Consider the following 18479-nt stretch of genomic DNA (forward strand, 5'->3'; position numbering starts at 1 on the left):
CGGTTTCTTTAGCCACTCTTCTGTTGTTGGGCATCTGGGTTGTTTTCAGATTCTGGCTGTTGTAAATAGCACTACAATGTATATAGGTGTGCAGAAGGCATTTTTACTGAGAATTTTCTTAACAGAACTTACAGTCCCGGAGGTATTGCTGTTGAGGTATACAGTACTAAGATCATAGTCCTAGGGTGTGTGGGGGGGTTGTGGGTGCGTGCATGCATGCATGCTGTTCTCTTAAGTATTTTTTTCCTCTAGGAATATTGCTTCTGTGTGCCAATCATGGGTGACCAGATCAGTGCTAAGCTCTTAAGTTAAACCCAGTCGAACCCAACACTGTCCTTAACCTAAGTAGCCCAGAAACCAACCTCCCCTCAGCCCATCACTGCCACTCGAGCCAGGGAGTCCCTGGCCAAGGCTGGCCAAAGATGCTACTTGTGAGTTGCAGTTGGTGCAGTGCTTACAGGGGCCATCTTCACTCCACAGAATGCCCCGCAGAAGACTTTCAAGATCGACTACGAGCACAACCGCTTCCTCAAGGATGGCCAGCCCTTCCGCTACATCTCGGGCAGCATCCACTACTCACGGGTGCCCCGCTTCTACTGGAAGGACCGTCTACTGAAGATGAAGATGGCGGGGCTGAATGCCATCCAGACGTAAGTTGGGGGGCATGACAAGTGGACCAGATGGGACACAGCTATATTTCTCCGGTAGATTATTTTTGGCTTTTATTCTGTGAGTCACACCCAACAGTGCTCAGGGATTACTCCAGCCTCTGCACTCACGAATCAGTCAGCGGGCTTCAGAAGACTCTAGCACGTCAGCCATGTGCAAGGCAAGTACTATAATTCAGGTCCCTAGACAGGCAGAGATTCAGGTATAGGAATAGAAAAGAACCTGACTCCCACCTTTTAAGAGGAACCTATGAATTGGATTGGCCCTTCTACTTTGGATGATTGCCCCAATTTTTATTTTATTTTATTTTATTTATGGTTTTGTGGCCACACCCGGCGGTGCTCAGGGGATACTCCTGGCTGTCTGCTCAGAAATAGCTCCTGGCAGGCAACGGGGGACCATATGGGACACCAGGATTCGAACCAACCACCTTTGGTCCTGGATCGGCTGCTTGCAAGGCAAACACCGCCGTGCTATCTCTCCGGGCTCAATTGCCCCAATTTTTACCTATTTTTTTTTTTCTTTTTGGGCCATACCCAGTGGTGCTCAGAGGTTACTCCTGGCCCTGCACTCAGAAATCAACCCTGCAGTCTCGGGACCATATGAGATGCTGGGGATTGAACCTGGGTCCATCCCAGGTCGGCCACATGCAGAGTAAATGCCCTACCCATGGTGCTATTGCTCCAATTTTTTTTTTTTTTTTTGATTTTTGGGCCACACCCGGTAACGCTCAGGGGTTACTCCTGGCTATGTGCTCAGAAGTTGCTCCTGGCTTGGGGGACCATATGGGACACCGGGGGATGGAACCGCGGTCCGTCCAAGGCTAGCGCAGGCAAGGCAGGCACCTTACCTTTAGCGCCACCGCCTGGCCCCTATTGCTCCAATTTTTACCAATCTTGAACTCTGTCCACCAGAAGCCATTAAAGGCATTTCATCATGAAAAGAAGAAAGGGAAGTAGCAGTGAGAGCAGTGACTGCAGGCCCCTCACATGAGTCAGGCGGTTCTTTGGGATTGGGAGGGTCTGCCAGCCTGCTCCAGCCAGGAGACTAGCGTTTGCCCCAGCACTCTGCTGGGGCTTCAGTACCTGCTTTTGTTTTCAGTGATTTCTATTTTGCACCCTAGGGGTCACTGTGCTACCTCTCTCGGGTCTGTGCTTGGGTGGGTGTCACTCCCAGTGGGGTACCCAGGACCATGTGGGGTGGAGTATTGAATCCTGCCCCATATTGCCCTAGACCCCTGCGATGAGTCCACCCATTGTCTGTTGACCTATGGATACAGCCTCCAAGGAGACTGAAGATAAGGGTTTTCTCTAAGACTGGCAGCTCTTGCAGAATAAGCCAGGAGCTCAGTCTGTTCGAGTTGTACTGAAGTGGTTCCACAGCTCAGGGTGCTCCAGTTACCCCCATGGTTGTCTCCGTTCTCATCTGCCATTGTCAGGGGACTAGCAGAGGAGAAAGTTTGGGTGGCTGGCCACTCTGGGTTTTGTAGCTGATTGTGGATTGCTGATAGTATTTCAAAGAAAGTATAACATCCTGTAGACTCTGGGGACAGTCGCACTTGTTGTTGTTCTTCCTTTTTTTTTTTTTGTTTTGGGGTCATACCCGGTGATGCTCGGGGGTTACTCCTGACTCACACTCAGAAATCACTCCTGGCAGGCACGAGGGACCATATGGGATGCTGGGATTCGAATCACCGTTCTTCTGCATGCAAGGCAAACGCCCCACTTCCATGCTATCTTTCCGGCCCCATTTTTCTCTTCTAAAACCACTGAGACCAGTCTGCAATTCTAGTACTAGGTTCTGGGCACTGAAAACTGTTACAGGGAACTCTCAAACCAGGGAATTATCAGAGAGATCTTTGTGAAATCTCACCCTGACAAATGTGTCATGTGTTTTTTGCAGCCAGGAAGCCGTTTGTTTCTCCTGCACAGTTCCCAGCAATATTTCATATCAGAAGGACACCATAAATGTCAGCCTTCCCTTTTAATATTTTTAGTTAAAAAATATATTTTGGGGTCAGAGCAGCGGAGAGGGCATTTGCCTTGCAAATGGCCAGCCTGGGTTCAACCCCTAAGCACAACCAGGAGCGATTCCTAAGTACAGAGCAAGAAGTAACCACTAAGTATCACCAAGGGTGGCCCAAACACCCCACCACTCCCCAAAAAAGATTTTTTCAGGGACTGGAGAGATAGTATAACAAATAGGGTGTTTACCTTGCTCATAGCCAACCCAGTATCATATCTAGTCTCCAAGAACCCCCAGGAGCAATTCCTGTGTGCAGAGCCAGGAGTCATCCCTGAGCACTGCTGGCTATGGCCCAAAAAATTAAAATAAGAAAAAGAATTTTTCACACTTGCCTTGCACATATGAAGCCCTGGATTTGATTCTCAGCAGTGCAAACGAAAAAAATAACAACAATTTTTTTTGGTTTTGGTTTTGTTTTGGGAACAACAACAATTTTTTAAAAGTATCTTTCAGAGGCTGGTGATATGGCTAAGTACTGAAGAGCACGCATCACAATCATGAGGCCCTAGGTTTCAGCCTCATTGCCAATCTTCTCTCCCCACCAAAAATTATGACTCATTACTTGAACACTAATGCTTTCATTTTTCCTAAGTCATATAGAAGTATATTTAAATTTTACATGTGATTATTATTCATATGATTCTATTATTTTTTTCCTTGATTTTGTTTGTGGTGTATGCTTTTGTTTTGTTTGTTCACTTGATTGTTAGGTATCATTACATCTCCATGCTTAGGGGTTCCTTCTAGTAGTGATGGGGGAAAAGAGACAGACCCTGCAGTGCCAGAAACAAGGCAAGCACCTTTACCTTAAGACTATTGTCCCACACTTACTCCTTTAGTTTTATTTTATTTTTTGAGCCACACACAGCAGTGATCAGAGGTTACTCCTGGCTCTGTGCTCAGAAATCGCTCCTGGCAGGCTTGGAGTACAATATGGGATGTCGAGGATCGAACCTGGCTGTGTCCTGGCTCGGCAGCATCCGAGGCAAATGCCCTGCCGCTATGCTCCCACTCCAGCCCCCAACACTCACTCTTTTGAAGTTTACGCTGTCTTAAAAGATTTTCCTATTCTGTGGAGACTGAATTTATCTCTGGGCCTGAATCTATTTCCGTCAGAGTGAAAGAAGCCTCAACTGAATGAGACAGCAGTTACACTTGTCATATGATGATTTGACTTAGAAACAGGGGAAATGTTGACCACAGAAGTTTAGTTAATGTCCGTCACTTCATATAGGAGCCAAAGAAAGGCAGGGGTTTTGCACACTGACGTGATAATACAGCAGATAGGTCTCTTGTCTTGCATACAATTAACCCAGGTTCTATCCCTGGCACCCTATATGACACCCCAAACCTGCTACAAATAATCCCTGAGTCCAGATCCAGGAGAAAGCCCTGAGCACCGTAGGTGTGACCCCAAAACAACGACATCAAAAACTGGCAAGTCTCAGGATGTGGATAAGCTCTAGATTACACATGTGAAGTTTTGAGTCTCCAAGCCCAGGAGCCATGACAGTTCCAGTAGCAATAAACACAATATACACACAGACTCAAAAACCAGGAAAATATTTCCTGCCGAATGAGAGCAGCCTTGGGTGCCCCCACTGAAAAGAGCCCCACTCTTAACACTGAGAAAAATGCAAGGGCCCAGGAGATGAGTCAAAGGGACAGAGAACACACCTTTGCATGCAGAGGCACCATGTGGCCCCAATACAAAACTAACACTTCCAGAAGGGCTTTCTGTCTTTGGGCCACACCCTGAGTAATTTAGGGCTTACTCCTAGCTCTGCACTCAGGGGTCACTTCTGGTGAACTCAAGGAATCAGACACTGTGTCAGGAACTGGCGCATGCAAGGCTAGCACCCTAGCTGCTTTACTATTGCTTCGGCCTAGCAACGATTCATTTGTAAAAAGGAAATGCAGGGCTACAGGCAAGTGTATGCTTTACATGAAGGAGCGCTGGGTTTGATTTCCCACACTGCAGTTTCCAGAACACCACTGGGAGTGACCTCCAGGCAGTGAACCAGAAGTCCCTAAATACTGCTGCATATAACCCCCCTCCCCCTAAAGAAATTAAATAAAATAAAAAGGAAATGCAGGAGCTAGTACAAGGATTAAGACACTTACCTTGGGGCCTGAGCAATAGCCCAGTGATAAGGTGTTTGCTTTGCACGCAGCCAATGGCCAATACAGGATGGACCCAAGTTCGAATCCCAGCATCCCTTATGGTCCCTGAGCCTGCCAGGAGCGGCTTCTGAGTGCAGAGCCAGGAGTAACCTCTAAGCACTGCCATGTGCAACCCCCACCCCCACCCCCCAAAAAAAGACACTCACATTGTGGCCAGAGCAATAGCACAGCGATAGGGCATTTGTCTTGCGTGCAGCAACCCAGGACAGACTCGGGTTTTATCTTTGCCAATCCACATGGCCTGCCAGGAGTGTTTTCTGAGTGCAGATCAAGGAGTAACTAACCCATGAGCATTGCTAGGTGTGGCCCCAAAACAAAACAAAAAGACACTTACCTTATATACTATCAACCTTGGTTTGATTCCAGCAGAGCCAGGAGTAACCCTGAGCACCACAGGGTGTGGCCCAAGAAACAAAACAAAAACAGTGAATGTGGACCAGAGGGATAGTCTAAGGGTAAAGGGGCTTGAATCAAAAGTACTATCTCGAGTGTTCCCTGAGCACTGCCGGATATGGCTCCCCAAAATTTAATGCAGTTTCCTTTTGCCTTTAGTTTCAAGTATCAGGCCACTTTACTTCAACACTCTCCCCCATATCCAGCCCACACACATTAGTCAAAGTCCTCAATTGTCTGCTTCCCCCATACTGCTGCAAATGACCCAGAAAACACTATGTCTCTTGGCAGGTATATACCCTGGAACTTTCACGAGCCTTTGCCAGGAAACTACCAGTTCTCTGGGGACCAGGATGTAGAATATTTCATTCGGTTGGCTCAGGAACTGGATCTGTTGGTCATTCTTAGACCTGGACCCTACGTCTGTGCTGAATGGGATATGGTAAGTGTGGTAGGACTGGCCCCTCCGGCCTGCTGTGTGCATGTCAGGGTGGGCAGGCAGGCAAACAGGGTTGTGGGAAAGTGAATGAAATCAGCTCGATGAGTCTCTACATCTGCACATCCTACTGGAGAATTCTAACCCCTAACCAGCATTCTTTTTTTTTTTTTTTTTTTTTTTTTTTGGTTTTTGGGCCACACCCGGCGGTGCTCAGGGCTTACTCCTGGCTGTCTGCTCAGAAATAGCTCCTGGCAGGCACGGGGGACCATATGGGACACCGGGATTCGAACCAACCACCTTAGGTCCTGGATCGGCTGCTTGCAAGGCAAACGCCGCTGTGCTATCTCTCCGGGCTCTAACCAGCATTCTTGATTCTAATGCAAGTAAAAGCACTAACGATGTGGACTGTGTCCACATTAATTGGAAATTCATTGGAAGTTAAATGTAATTGAAAAGTAATTGGAAATTAACCATAACGGTCCATATAAAACTTTGGTTTCTCCATGTAGATCCTCCCTGAGTCCTATACCTGGTACTAACCCCTGCCCTCCCCACCAAAAAATTACTTTGAACTTCAAAACAATCCATCCCTATACAGTGGTTTTCTCTTTATTATGTCATAACTTGTAACTTCTCTCAAAGTGCAGCCCATCTCAAAGATATTTTCTTCGAGGAACTTTTCATTTTTTTTCCCTGACGGATAATAGTAGTTGCTCTCTGTTTGTTTTTCTGATTTTGGTTTTCAGAGCTTACCTGGTAAAGTACAGGGACTTTTGTCCTGCTCTGTGCTCGCAGGTTACTCCCAGCAGTAATCAGGAAGCCAAACAGGGCTGATGTTCTACTTTAGAGCTCCCACATTTAAAACATGCCACCAGGGCCAGACTGATGATAGCACAGCCGGTAGGGCATTTGCCCTGCAAGCAACCAATCCGGATTTGATCCCCGCCATCCCATATGGTCACCTGCACCTAACAGAAGTAATTTCTGAGTGCAAAGTCAGGAGTAAACCCTGAGCAGCATGGGTATGGCCCAGAAACAAACAAAAAATACCGAGCCAGCTCTTTGCTGACCCTTTCGATCTCCATTCTGTTTCCCCTGAAGTGAACATTATAATGACCTTCTCTGTCTTGCTCTAGGGAGGATTACCTGCTTGGCTGTTAGACAAAAAAAGTATTGTGCTACGTTCCACTGACCCAGGTAAGAGGCTATTGATGTATGGAGATAATTTAGGAAAGCTGAGATAATGTGCCTGCAAGGTAAAGTCATCTGAACAGGAAAGGCATTTTTGAGGGCCGGGCTACTTCTCTGGAAGTACGTGTCACGAAAGTCTGAGTATCAGTCATCACCAAAGGGCTACACATTGTCTATGTAGGAAATAAGGCTTCTGGATCAGCTCCATGAGATCTTGCTGTCAAGCTGGTCTCTTTGCATCTGTTTGACTGATGTAAAAGCTGTGTTCTCCTGCAGTGTTCCTGTGTTACAAAGTCGTGGCATGTTCCTGGCTCTCAAAATAGCAGAAGTGGTTTCTGGAACGGTGTCACTGGATCGATTGCCCAATGGCTGCAGCATCTTTTGTTTTTTTGTGCGGTTTTATTTATTTATTTTTTTAGGTCACACTTGGCAACGCTCAGGGGTTACTCCTGGCTCTATGCTCAGAAATGGCTCCTGGCAGGCTTGGGGGACCATATGGGATGCCAGGATTCAAACCACCGACCTTCTGCATGCAAAGCAAACACCCTACCTTCATGTTATATCTCCAGCCCCCTTGTTTTGTTTTTGTTTTTTTCTTTGCTTTTTGGACCACATCCAGTGACACTCAGGGGTTACTCCTGGCTATGCACTCAGAAATCACTCCTGGCTTGGGGGATCATATGGGACACCAGGGGATCCAACCATGGTCTATGATAGATTAGCTGCATGCAAGGCAAATGCCTTACCGCTTGCACCACCACTCCGGCCCCTGCAGCACCTTTTGTCTTTTTATCTTTTTTACAGAGTGCTTTTATTTATTTTTGTTTTGGGGCCACACCCGGCTGCGCTCAGGGGTTACTCCTGGCTCTACGCTCAGAAATCACTCCTGGCAGGCTCGGGGAACCATATGAGATGCTGAGATTGAACCCAAGTCTATCCCGAGTCAGCCGAGCACAAGGCAAATGCCCTACTGCTGTGCTATCACTCTTGCACCATAGTTTAAATGATAAGTTTTTTCTTCAGGGTGCTTATAAATATATTAATTTTTTTAAAAGATGTTTTTCTTGCCTTTCTAAATAAGTAGCTACTACTTTAACTAGAAACTTATCAGCTGGAAGGGAGCAGTTAACTCTGCTTTTGATTTTTTTTTATTTATGTCTGTCTTTTCTCCTTTTTCTCCCCACTGCTTCTGTGGCAGTGACAGGGGGGTCACATGCCTTAGTGGTAACGCTAACCCATGTGTCACCAGAAGTCATTCTCCTACCATAGTGCTTACTCATGCTCAAGTGTGGTGCTTGGACATACACCAGACAGCCTTGTACCAGAGTGTATGTGCTCTGTTGTGGGTCCCATACAACAGAGCTGCTAGGACCATATTTATTGCATGTGACCAATCCTGGCATCTAAACTTGTGACCTCAACCTGCAAGGAAGGTTTTTTTTGTTGGTTGTTTTGGTGTTGTTGCTGATGTTATTGTTGTTGTTTTGTTTTGTTTTGCCACTGAGTCATGCCTGCATCCCTTAACTGTGTTTGGGGGGGAGGGGAGATACACCTGGTGGCGCTCAAGGGTTACTCCTGGATATGTGCTCAGAAACCACACTCCTGGCAGGCACAGGAAACCATATGGGATGCCGGGATTTGAACCACCATCCATTCTGGATGGGCTGTGTGCAAGGCAAACACCCTACCGCTGTGCTATCTTTCCAGCCCCCATTTTGTTTTTCTTAAATGTATTTGCATCAAAAAATTATACTCTTTGTGTTTTCACATATATCATCTCATTTAATCCGCACTGCAACCTTATGAAGTTTGTCTGTATTCTAGTCTACCAATTTGACAGCGTATATATTTGATGTTACCGATTCATTTCTTAATTAATTTGGAGAGTCTGGGGCTATATGTGATGGTGCTCAGGGACTGTCAGCTCTGTGCTTGAGGGTCACTCCCAGCAATACTCAGGATACCCAGAATTGAACAAGGATTGGCTACATGCAAGGCAAGTGCCTTAAACCCTGTGCTATCTTTGAGGCCCAACAATAGATGTATTTTATTATAAATTAATATAATATATATATATAATATATATATATATATAATATATATATAAATTAATATAATAAATGATAGCACAATAGTAGGGCGTTTACCTTCCATGCGGCAGACCCTGGACAGACCCAGGTTCAATCCCGGCATCCCAGATGGTCCCCTGAGCCTGCCAGGAGTGATTTCTGAGCACAGAGCCGGGAGTAACTTCTGAGTGCCACTGGGTGTGGCCCAGAAACCAAAATAAATAAATAAATAAAAATAAAAAAAGAATTTAATTATAAAAGGAAAACAGACTCTATTGTGACAGAGAAGGGCACACCATTTAACTGATTTTCTCATTAAAGAAACCTTGGCATGATGCCTTCTGCCTGCTGGGATGCATGTCAGCACACTGGGCCTTGTCCACTCAGAACTCATCCAAGTGACGGTATCCTAAAGGACATGTTTCATCAGACTTTTAGTGCAGATGGCAGGTGCTCTATGACAGGTGGCTGGTGAATGGGCTATCCCCCTGTTCTATTGTCAGCCCCCACGTAACAAAGCTGTGTTGTGTGCTTGTACTAAAAAGTCTGTGCTGTACATGTGATGGTATGAATCTTCTTTCCAGATTATATTGAGGCTGTGGACAAGTGGTTGGGAGTCCTTCTGCCCAAGATGAAGCCTCTTCTCTACCAGAACGGAGGCCCTATTATAACTGTTCAGGTAACCATGACGACAAACATGTATGGAGATGGGTGATCTTCTAGGCTCTTGTCCATCCTTAGTATAGAAAGGGTGATGCAGACGTGGGCTAACTAGGCCCTCTGCTGGCAGTACTCCGCATATACAGGCCATATCTTCAGGCTGGGGGTTGTACTGATCAGGCCAGCAGTGCTGGGGGCCACTAGAGCCACCCCAAATCTTGGGGCCACACCAGCAGTGCTCAGGGCTCACTCCCGGATCTGCACTCAGGAATTAGTCATGGCGGGATCGAGGGATCTAATGGGATGCTGGTGATCAAACCCAAGTCAGCCATGTGCTAGGCAAGTGCCCTACCTGCTCTACTGTTGTTCCAGCTCACACATTTTACTTTTGAATGCCCAACACTTTTGTACGCCCTGCAAGTCTGTTTCAGTTCCTCATTCTACATTTTAATTTTATTTGGCTTAATTATTTTGTTTCACGTTTGTCTCTTTTAATTTTATTTATGTCACTTTGTATTTTTACTAATTAAATTAAATGATTTCTTTCTTTTTTCTTTTTTTTTTTGGTTTTTCGGGGCACACCCGTTTGATGCTCAGGGGTTACTCTTGGCTAAGCACTCAGAAATTGCCCCTGGCTTGGGGGGACCATATGGGACACTGGGGGATCGAACCGCGGTCGCGATCTTTCCTTGGCTAGCGCTTGCAAGGCAGACACCTTACCTCTAGCGCCACCTCACCGGCCCCATGATTTAATTTTTTTGTTGTTGTTGTTTTTTTTTGGGTCTCACCCAGCAGTGCTCAGGGTTTACTCCTGGTTCCATGCTCAGAAATTGCTCCTGGCAAACATGGGTGACCATATGGGACACAGGGATTCGAACCGATGACCTGCATGAAAGGCAAACGCCTTACCTCCATGCTATCTCTCCGGCCCCACCATGATTTAATTTTTATATGATTTCATTTCTAATAATTTATGGTTTGGGTTTACCCAGTGGTGCTCAGGGCTTACTCTTTTATTTTTATTTGTTTGTTTGTTTGTTTGTTTTGGTTTTGGGGCCACACCCAAGGCACTCAGAAGTTACTCCTGGCTCTGTACTTCGAAATCGCCCTTGGCAGGCTCGGGGGACTATATGGGCTGCCAGGAATCGAAGCTGGGTCCATTCAAGCTTGGCAATGTGCAAAGCAAACGCCCTAACAGTGTGCTATTGATCCAGCCCCTCAGGGCTTACTCTTGATTCTGTGGTCTGGGATAACTCCTAGCAGGGTTGATATGTGGCATCAAGGATTAAACCTGGGGCTGGCGAGATGGCTCTAGAGGTAAGGTGTCAGCCTTGCAAGCGCTAGCCAAGGAAGGACTGCGGTTCCATCCCTCGGCATCCCATATGGTCCCCCCAAGCCAGGGGCAATTTCTGAGCACTTAGCCAAGAGTAGCCCCTGAGCATCAAACAGGTGTGGCTCGAAAAAAAAAAATGATAAAGGATCAAACCTGAGTCAACCATATGCGGGCCATATACCTTAACTCCAATACTATTTCTCAGATCCCTTTAATTAACTTATTATAACTTTATTATTTAGTATAATTATTTATTTTTAATTCATTTTGATTTTAATTATTGAGATTTTATTTTTATTTTTATATTTTTATTTTATCTTTTTTATTTGATTTGATTCATTTTATTTTAGAAATGTTAGTAAAATTTGTTCCCCAGGAATATGACTCAGATAAAGCACTTGTCTTAGATGTGGAAAGCTTTATATTTAATTCTCATGCAATATTTAATTGCAAGGCCCTACAAGCTCCATCAAGAACTACCCCTGAACTGTGGTTTGTATTATATTTATTTTTGGTATTTGGGCAACATCCAGATGCTCAACACTTACTCTTGGGCCCGGAGAGATAGCACAGCGGCGTTTGCCTTGCAATTAGCCGATCCAGGACCAAAGGTGGTTGGTTCGAATCCCGGTGTCCCATATGGTCCCCCGTGCCTGCCAGGAGCTATTTCTGAGCAGACAGCCAGGAGTAACCCCTGAGCAACGGCGGTTGTGGCCCCAAAACAAAAAAACAAAAACAAAAACAAAACACTTACTCTTGTCTCTAAGTGCAGGAATCAGACATTCCTGACAGAACTTACACTACCACACACAGTTCCAAGGGTCTTAACCCTTGTGCTGTCTCTCTGACTCAAGTTATTGTTATTATTTGTTTTGTTTTGTTTTGTTTTTGGGCCACACCTGTTGTCACTCCGGAGTTACTCCTGGCTCTGTGCTCATAAATCGCTCCTGGCAGGCTCAGGGGACCATATGGGATGCCGGGATTCGAACCACCGTCCTTCTGCATGCAAGGCAAAGGCCTTACCTCTATGCTATCTCTCTGGCCCCTAATATACTTTTCTTTTAATGTTAATTAAATTTTATATTTATTTTTTTCTATTCTATTTTATTCTTTATTTATTTATTTATTATTGAATTTATATTTTTTATTTTTGTTCATATTAGTTACATAATTTAATAGGTTTCAATCTATTTTAATTTATTTTATTTACTTAGGTGTCTGTTATTTGTCTTTTTTCATTTTATTTTTCTTTTAATTATTGCTTTAATTTATAGTTATATTTAATATGTATACAATTCATGGTTGCCCAACTTCCTTTGGGCCTTCATGCTGGAATCTAGTACCATCAGTCAGTGCCTGTCAGGTCTTGTAATAGGTATCAGCTTTATTCTACCTCTAATTCCTTTGCTCCTCACACATCTGCCTGGCAGTCAAGAACCCTACCCTACAAGAACACCTTGTACACTCATCATTTGTCTGCCTACCAGATGATTCTGACAATGAGCAGAAGTCAAGGGACTAAAGGAGATAGAGCCAGTCTATGGAACTAATGCTCCTGGATTTTCTCTTAATTCTAGTATAGGAACATGCTGACTTTGCTCAGTTTCATATGATCATGGGCTTTGGGGGTGCCCAGAGAGTTTTTAAGAAGCCATGGTTGAGGGGCCCAGAGAGATAGCACAGCGGCATTTGCCTTGCAAGCAGCCGATCCAGGACCAAAGGTGGTTGGTTCGAATCCCGGTGTCCTATATGGTCCCCCGTGCCTGCCAGGAGCTATTTCTGAGCAGACAGCCAGGAGGAACCCCTGAGCACCGCCGGGTGTGACCCCCCCCAAAAAAAAAAAGAAGCCATGGTTGAAGTATGTTATGTGTCAGCAACCAGAATGATTCTTGTGAAGGTCTTTGGGACGCTCGATACAATAGAGCTGCTGGATGTCCACCTTGATTCATTCTAATGATTCAGTCACATGTACTCAGATATTTTTCCCCTTAAGTGGACACTTAGATCAGTTGTGCCAAGGCTGCACTTTAAATAAATAAAGTGGCAAATGCTTACTGATTGTATCCAGGGTGAACATAATTAAGCGTAGGCTTAATTTGCTCTATTTTATTTTTTTAGTTTGCTTTATCTTTTTATATTAATCCACCCATTAATTGCTCTATCAATGACTGAAATATTTTCCAAGGGATAATAGCCCTGTTTGTACCCCATATTGCAGAAGAGCAGCGATTGTTAAAGTGTTTTGTGGCTTCATTAAGAAGCAAGATGAGGGGCCAGAGAGATAGCACAGCAGTAGGGTGTGTGCCTTGCACGCTGTCAATCCAGGACACAGTGGTTCGAATCCCAGCATCCCATATGGTCTCCCGTGACTGCCAGGAGCGATTTCTGAGCACACAGCCAGGAGTAACACCTAAGATCCACCTGGTGTGACCTCCCACCAAAAAAGAAGCAGGATGGGGGCTGGAGAGATAGCATGGAGGTAAGGCATTTGCCTTTCATGCAGGAGGTCATCGGTTCGAATCCCGGTGTCCCATATGGTCCCCCGTGCCTGCGAGGAGCAATTTCTGAGCCTGGAGCCAGGAATAACCCCTGAGCACTGCCGGGTGTGACCCAAAAACCACACACACACAAAAAAAAAAAGAAGCAGGATGATATCTTTGGACTGCAGCTCTGCAGATGGTGACCTCATAGGAAGCCCATTATCAGCGCTATGCCTTGTTGTGTTTACAGTACCTGGTTGCTTGGGTCTCTGATATAACCTGAGTTATGAGTCAGACACATGACCCAAAAGCCTATAATGTTTAATCTTGGGGCCAGATATAGCGGTATAGCGGGTAGGATGCTTTCTTACCATGATTGACCCAGGTTCCATCCCTGGCATCCCAAGTGATTCCCTGAGCATTGCCAGGTGTGGCTCCAAAACAAACAAATAAACAACAACAAATTTACTCTCTGGCTCTTTATTAAGAAGTGTCCAGTCTTGGTCTTTCAGTCCTTCTTCTCTGACCCTCCTTCCACTTGCCCTTTATTTCCCCTCACAGTTGGCAATACAAAGGACTTGGATACATCCCTTGGCACAGGTTTTTGGTGCTGGCTTTGGGATAAATTAATCTGTAAAATCAGGCATTGACTCAGTTAATTCTCAACACCAACAACCCAAGGAGGCGGGCACAATGAGGGGTCTGGGAAGTGCCTGACAGATGAGAAACTCTTTTGGTGGGGTCGTGTGAAGGAGCAGGAGAACTGGCAGCAGTGATATTGTCACCTGGACCATGGTCTGTGACACTGGTGTCCATAGCCATAGCTCTGAGCTTCTGGAAAAATGTTGATGCCCCCCCTTTCCCTTTTGGTGAGCAGGGGTGTCAAAGACATAACTGGCAGTGCTTAGGGATTATTTCTGTCTCTGTACTCATAAGTGACCGCTGACAGTACTCAGGGGGCCTTATGTGGTGCCAGGGATTCAAACTATGGTTTTAGATGTCATGGTCAGATGCAAGGTCTTAACCCCTGCACTATCTCTCTAGTTCTCCTTTGCAAAGGAATTACTACTACTAATGCTGTTGCTGCTGCTACTTCTTCCTCCTCCTCATCTTCCTCCTTCTCATCCTCCTCCCTTTCACCTTTTCTTCCTCCTCATTTACTCCTCTTTTTTTTTCTTTTTCGTTTTTTTGGGGGGTCACAACCAACAGGTGTGCCGCCATGTGCAGGGCAGGCTTCTTTCCTGCTATGCTCTCTCTGGCCCCAGTTGTCACTGCAGAGGGCTGTCAGGGACCAAAACTGGAGTTCCTATACATTAGCATGTGCTCCTTTGAACCATCTCCCTGGCCCCAAATACTGAGATTATTCTTCCCTTTTCTCAAAACCTTAAAAAAGGATGTATATTCATTTCGGATATTTTCATGATTTGATTTGGGGGGACAAAGGTAGAGAAGAAGGGACATACCTGGAGGTGGTCAGGGGCTATTCCTTGCTCTGTGTTCAGAAGTGGGCCCTGATGGTGATGGTGTGGTGCTGGGATTCGAGCTGGGGTCAGCAGGATGCAAGGCAAAGGCCTTGAGCTCCTCTCCTGTTTCTTTTTTTTTGTTTTTGTTTTTTTGTTTTTGGGCCACACCCGGCGTTGCTCAGGGGTTACTCCGGGCTGTCTGCTCAGAAATAGCTCCTGGCAGGCACGGGGGACCATATGGGACACCGGGATTTGAACCAACCACCTTTGGTCCTGGATCGGCTGCTTGCAAGGCAAATGCCACTGTGCTATCTCTCCGGGCCCCCTCTCCTATTTCTTTGACCCCTCTACTGGTGTGGGAGCCAGGGCCTTGCACTTGTACTAACACCTGGCCACACACCAGCTCCTCCTAGTTTCCTGTGCTTTTATTTTTATTTTGTTTTATTTGGTTTTTGGGCCACATCCAGCAGCGCTCAGGTGTTACTCCTGGCTCTGCGCTCAGAAATTACTCCTGGCAGATCGGGGGACTGTATGGGATGCCAGAGATCTAACATGGGTTCATCCTGGGTGGGCCGCATGCAAGGCAAACGCCCCACCACTGTGCTGTCACTCTGGCCCCCAGTACTTTTATTTAAAGACTCAGTGTCTCTAGGGTCACAAGATTCTGTTTTGTATAATGTATGGATTGAAATGTAAGTTTTGATTATTTTTAAATGTTTCTCTAAAATGGCATAGCACCTTTATAAATATGCCGTATACTAGGATGTTAGGCATCAGAACAGTGGAGGGGAGGTGGAGAGATAGGTGTTAAGGGGCTTGCCTTGCAAATGACTGGCCACCTTTTGGTCCTTAGAACTACCAGAAGTATCCCCTGAGTAGCAAAGATGTGGCCTAAAAGTGCCCCTCAAAACAAGCCATAAAAGAAATGAGAAACACCCACATAACTACTGTTCACAGCAGGATATAGGGTAAGGGATGGGAGGGGACCCTCATCACTTTGCTGACGTCCTAAGTCACATTCCATCTCTTCCTCCTGTCCTGGCTTTCAGACCATCTCGACTTCTTGCTACCCATGGATGTATCTGTCCTTGATGTTTTTTATACACTGTTTTGAATTGCCTGTATTCAAAAATACGGTATTCTGCTCTATGTAATATTTTTTCCTTTTTGGAGGATGGGGTAGGGGATCTCCCAAGAGACTCTCAAGAAGCTGTGGGACCTCACTGGTGATTTCCCACAAACCAGACTGTGGGTTCAAGGCAAGGGCCCCAGGATTCAGTGCTGCAGATTACCCAGGCCATCTAGTCACACTCAGTGGGGTCACACTTAGTAGTTGCTCCTGGGGTGCTAGGGATCTAAGCTTCCCCAGCATGTGCTCGAACCTCTGTGCTATCTTGGCCAGTATGGCATTTTTAACGTCTCCCTGCTTTTCACACCATAGCTCGAGGATTGTTGGGTTTGTTGGGTGGAGCAGAAGGACAACCATTTGCTCGCTTTAAAGCAATGTTGCTTAAATTGTTTCCCCACTGTTACCCTCTGAAGAGTCTTAAACATTTTGTTCCTAACTACCTCCCATGAAATATTAATACCTGAGATAAACTTTATATCTGCTATGTTCAGGACATTTCCTTGTGCCTCATGCATAGCAGAATATTATTCTTTGTTCTCTGAGTTGGGGCAACCTCCTTGAAGATACTCTTGAGAATGCCTTATGCATCACAGAAGGGTTTCCTGCCTTCAGCATCATTGAAGATTGGCACTTGTAGAGACTGATCATTATTAGTTGGAATCTTCAGCAGCACCTCCCAGCCTCTATCCATTAGATGCCAGTAGCACACCTGCTCCAGCTGTGATCCTTGCATATACCTCCAGACATTGCCATGTGTCCCTGAGGGGGGGGTAAAAAATCACTCTTGGTTGAAATCATGGCGGTAATACAAATCACCTATATCCAGCATTTTTCTACAGGCATTTTGTTTAACATAGCCAGGGGAAAATAATGTTCTAGCTGGTTCATATGGCATGACATCCCATTTTGAGGACTATAGGAGAGCCTATAATGATTATTATTTTGTATTTTAATTTCATATTTCATATACAATTATATTCATATTTTATATAAAAATAAGACATTATATTTATATAAATGTTATGTTCTAGTTTATATAAATTATAAAGATTTATATATTATGTAAAATTTTTATTTTTAATGGACCATACTTTTAGCTCTATAAAATGCACCTGATCATAAGACGCACATAGTTTTTAGATGCTCTCCTCCCCTGTACTCAGACTTCAGCTCCAGGCAGTATTTGCTCCATAAGACACATCTTTGGGGGGAAGGTGTGTCTTATGGTGCAAAAAGTACATAATTATTATTATTTTTTTTTTTTGGTTTTGGTTTTTGGGCCACACCCATTTGACGCTCAGGGGTTACTCCTGGCTATGCGCTCAGAAATCGCCCCTGGCTTGGGGGGGACCATATGGGACACCGCGATCCGTCCTACGCTAGCGCTTGCAAGGCAGACACCTTACCTCTAGCGCCATCTTCCCGGCCCCCATAATTATTTTTATTATCACCTATGACTATAATATTGTCATAACAATGACTATATATATTATCCGTGTATATTTAGGGAGTATATTTAGGCTCAGGAAGACTGCCAAAATGTTTACAGCTAGTTATCTATGAATAATTGAGTTAACAGGGTATATTTTAGTTTAGTTTTGTTTTGTTTTATTTTTCTCCAGTTTCTAATATTTCTGCCAGGGGAAGATCTTCTTTAGGTAACATTTAAGTCATCCATGGTAGGGGAGAAATTCTACACTCTGAAAACTGGATCATTTTTGTTTTCTTTGGCTAATTTCTGGGTGGGGGTAATTTGAGCCACTTTGAGAAATGAATTTTGAGGACTGAGCTGAGTATAGGAGATATTTTTAACCAGGACTAACCCTTGTCTCAGCAGACACTGTTGAAACTCACATTTTCTTTAGGTTCACAGCCTGGGAATCTCCTGACTTTTTTTCTTCCTGATCTTCATTTTGCAGGTAGAAAATGAGTATGGCAGCTATTTTGCTTGTGATTATGATTACTTGCGTTTTCTGCTAAAACGCTTCCGGTACTACCTGGGTGAGGACGTGGTTCTCTTCACCACTGATGGTGCAAGTGAAAAGTTTCTGCAGTGCGGGGCGCTACAGGGGATGTTTGCCACAGTTGACTTTGGAACAGGTTGGTATTTGGAGTAATAGAAAACCCAGCGAGGGCCTTCAAGGAGCTTTTCCAGGGACTTTTTCATTCAGTTCTTCTGAACAGCAGTTTACATTTACTTGCAGTTCTAGGGATTGAACACATCCCTCCCACATACAAGATGCATGTGGTTTTGGGCTGGAGAGATAATAGATGTGATCTACCACTGACCCGGTTTTAAGCTGTTTTTGTTTGATTATCTAGGGAGATGTTGGGCCTCACCAAGCAATGCTCAGGGCTTTGCACTCAGGGATTACTTCTGGCAGGACTCAGGAGACCATATTGGGTGCTGGGGATTGAACTAGGGTTGGCCACATGCAAGACAA

The 18479-nt window shown here is 45.0% G+C and overlaps 1 protein-coding gene across 1 annotated transcript in view; it reads left to right on the forward strand.

Annotated features, from left to right (window-relative positions):
* Positions 1–422: 422 nt before the first annotated feature.
* GLB1 (galactosidase beta 1) overlaps positions 423–18479 on the forward strand; it is a 57855-nt gene continuing 39798 nt past the window's right edge. Inside the window, exons 1-6 of the mRNA XM_049766471.1 lie at positions 423–431; positions 481–650; positions 5563–5713; positions 6847–6907; positions 9555–9649; positions 17955–18135. Of these exons, the coding sequence (XP_049622428.1) occupies positions 423–431; positions 481–650; positions 5563–5713; positions 6847–6907; positions 9555–9649; positions 17955–18135 (667 nt within the window). The remainder of the gene's footprint in view (positions 432–480; positions 651–5562; positions 5714–6846; positions 6908–9554; positions 9650–17954; positions 18136–18479) is intronic.

The sequence above is a fragment of the Suncus etruscus genome, chromosome 20, assembly GCF_024139225.1.
Source record: "Suncus etruscus isolate mSunEtr1 chromosome 20, mSunEtr1.pri.cur, whole genome shotgun sequence".
NCBI lineage: Eukaryota > Metazoa > Chordata > Mammalia > Eulipotyphla > Soricidae > Suncus > Suncus etruscus.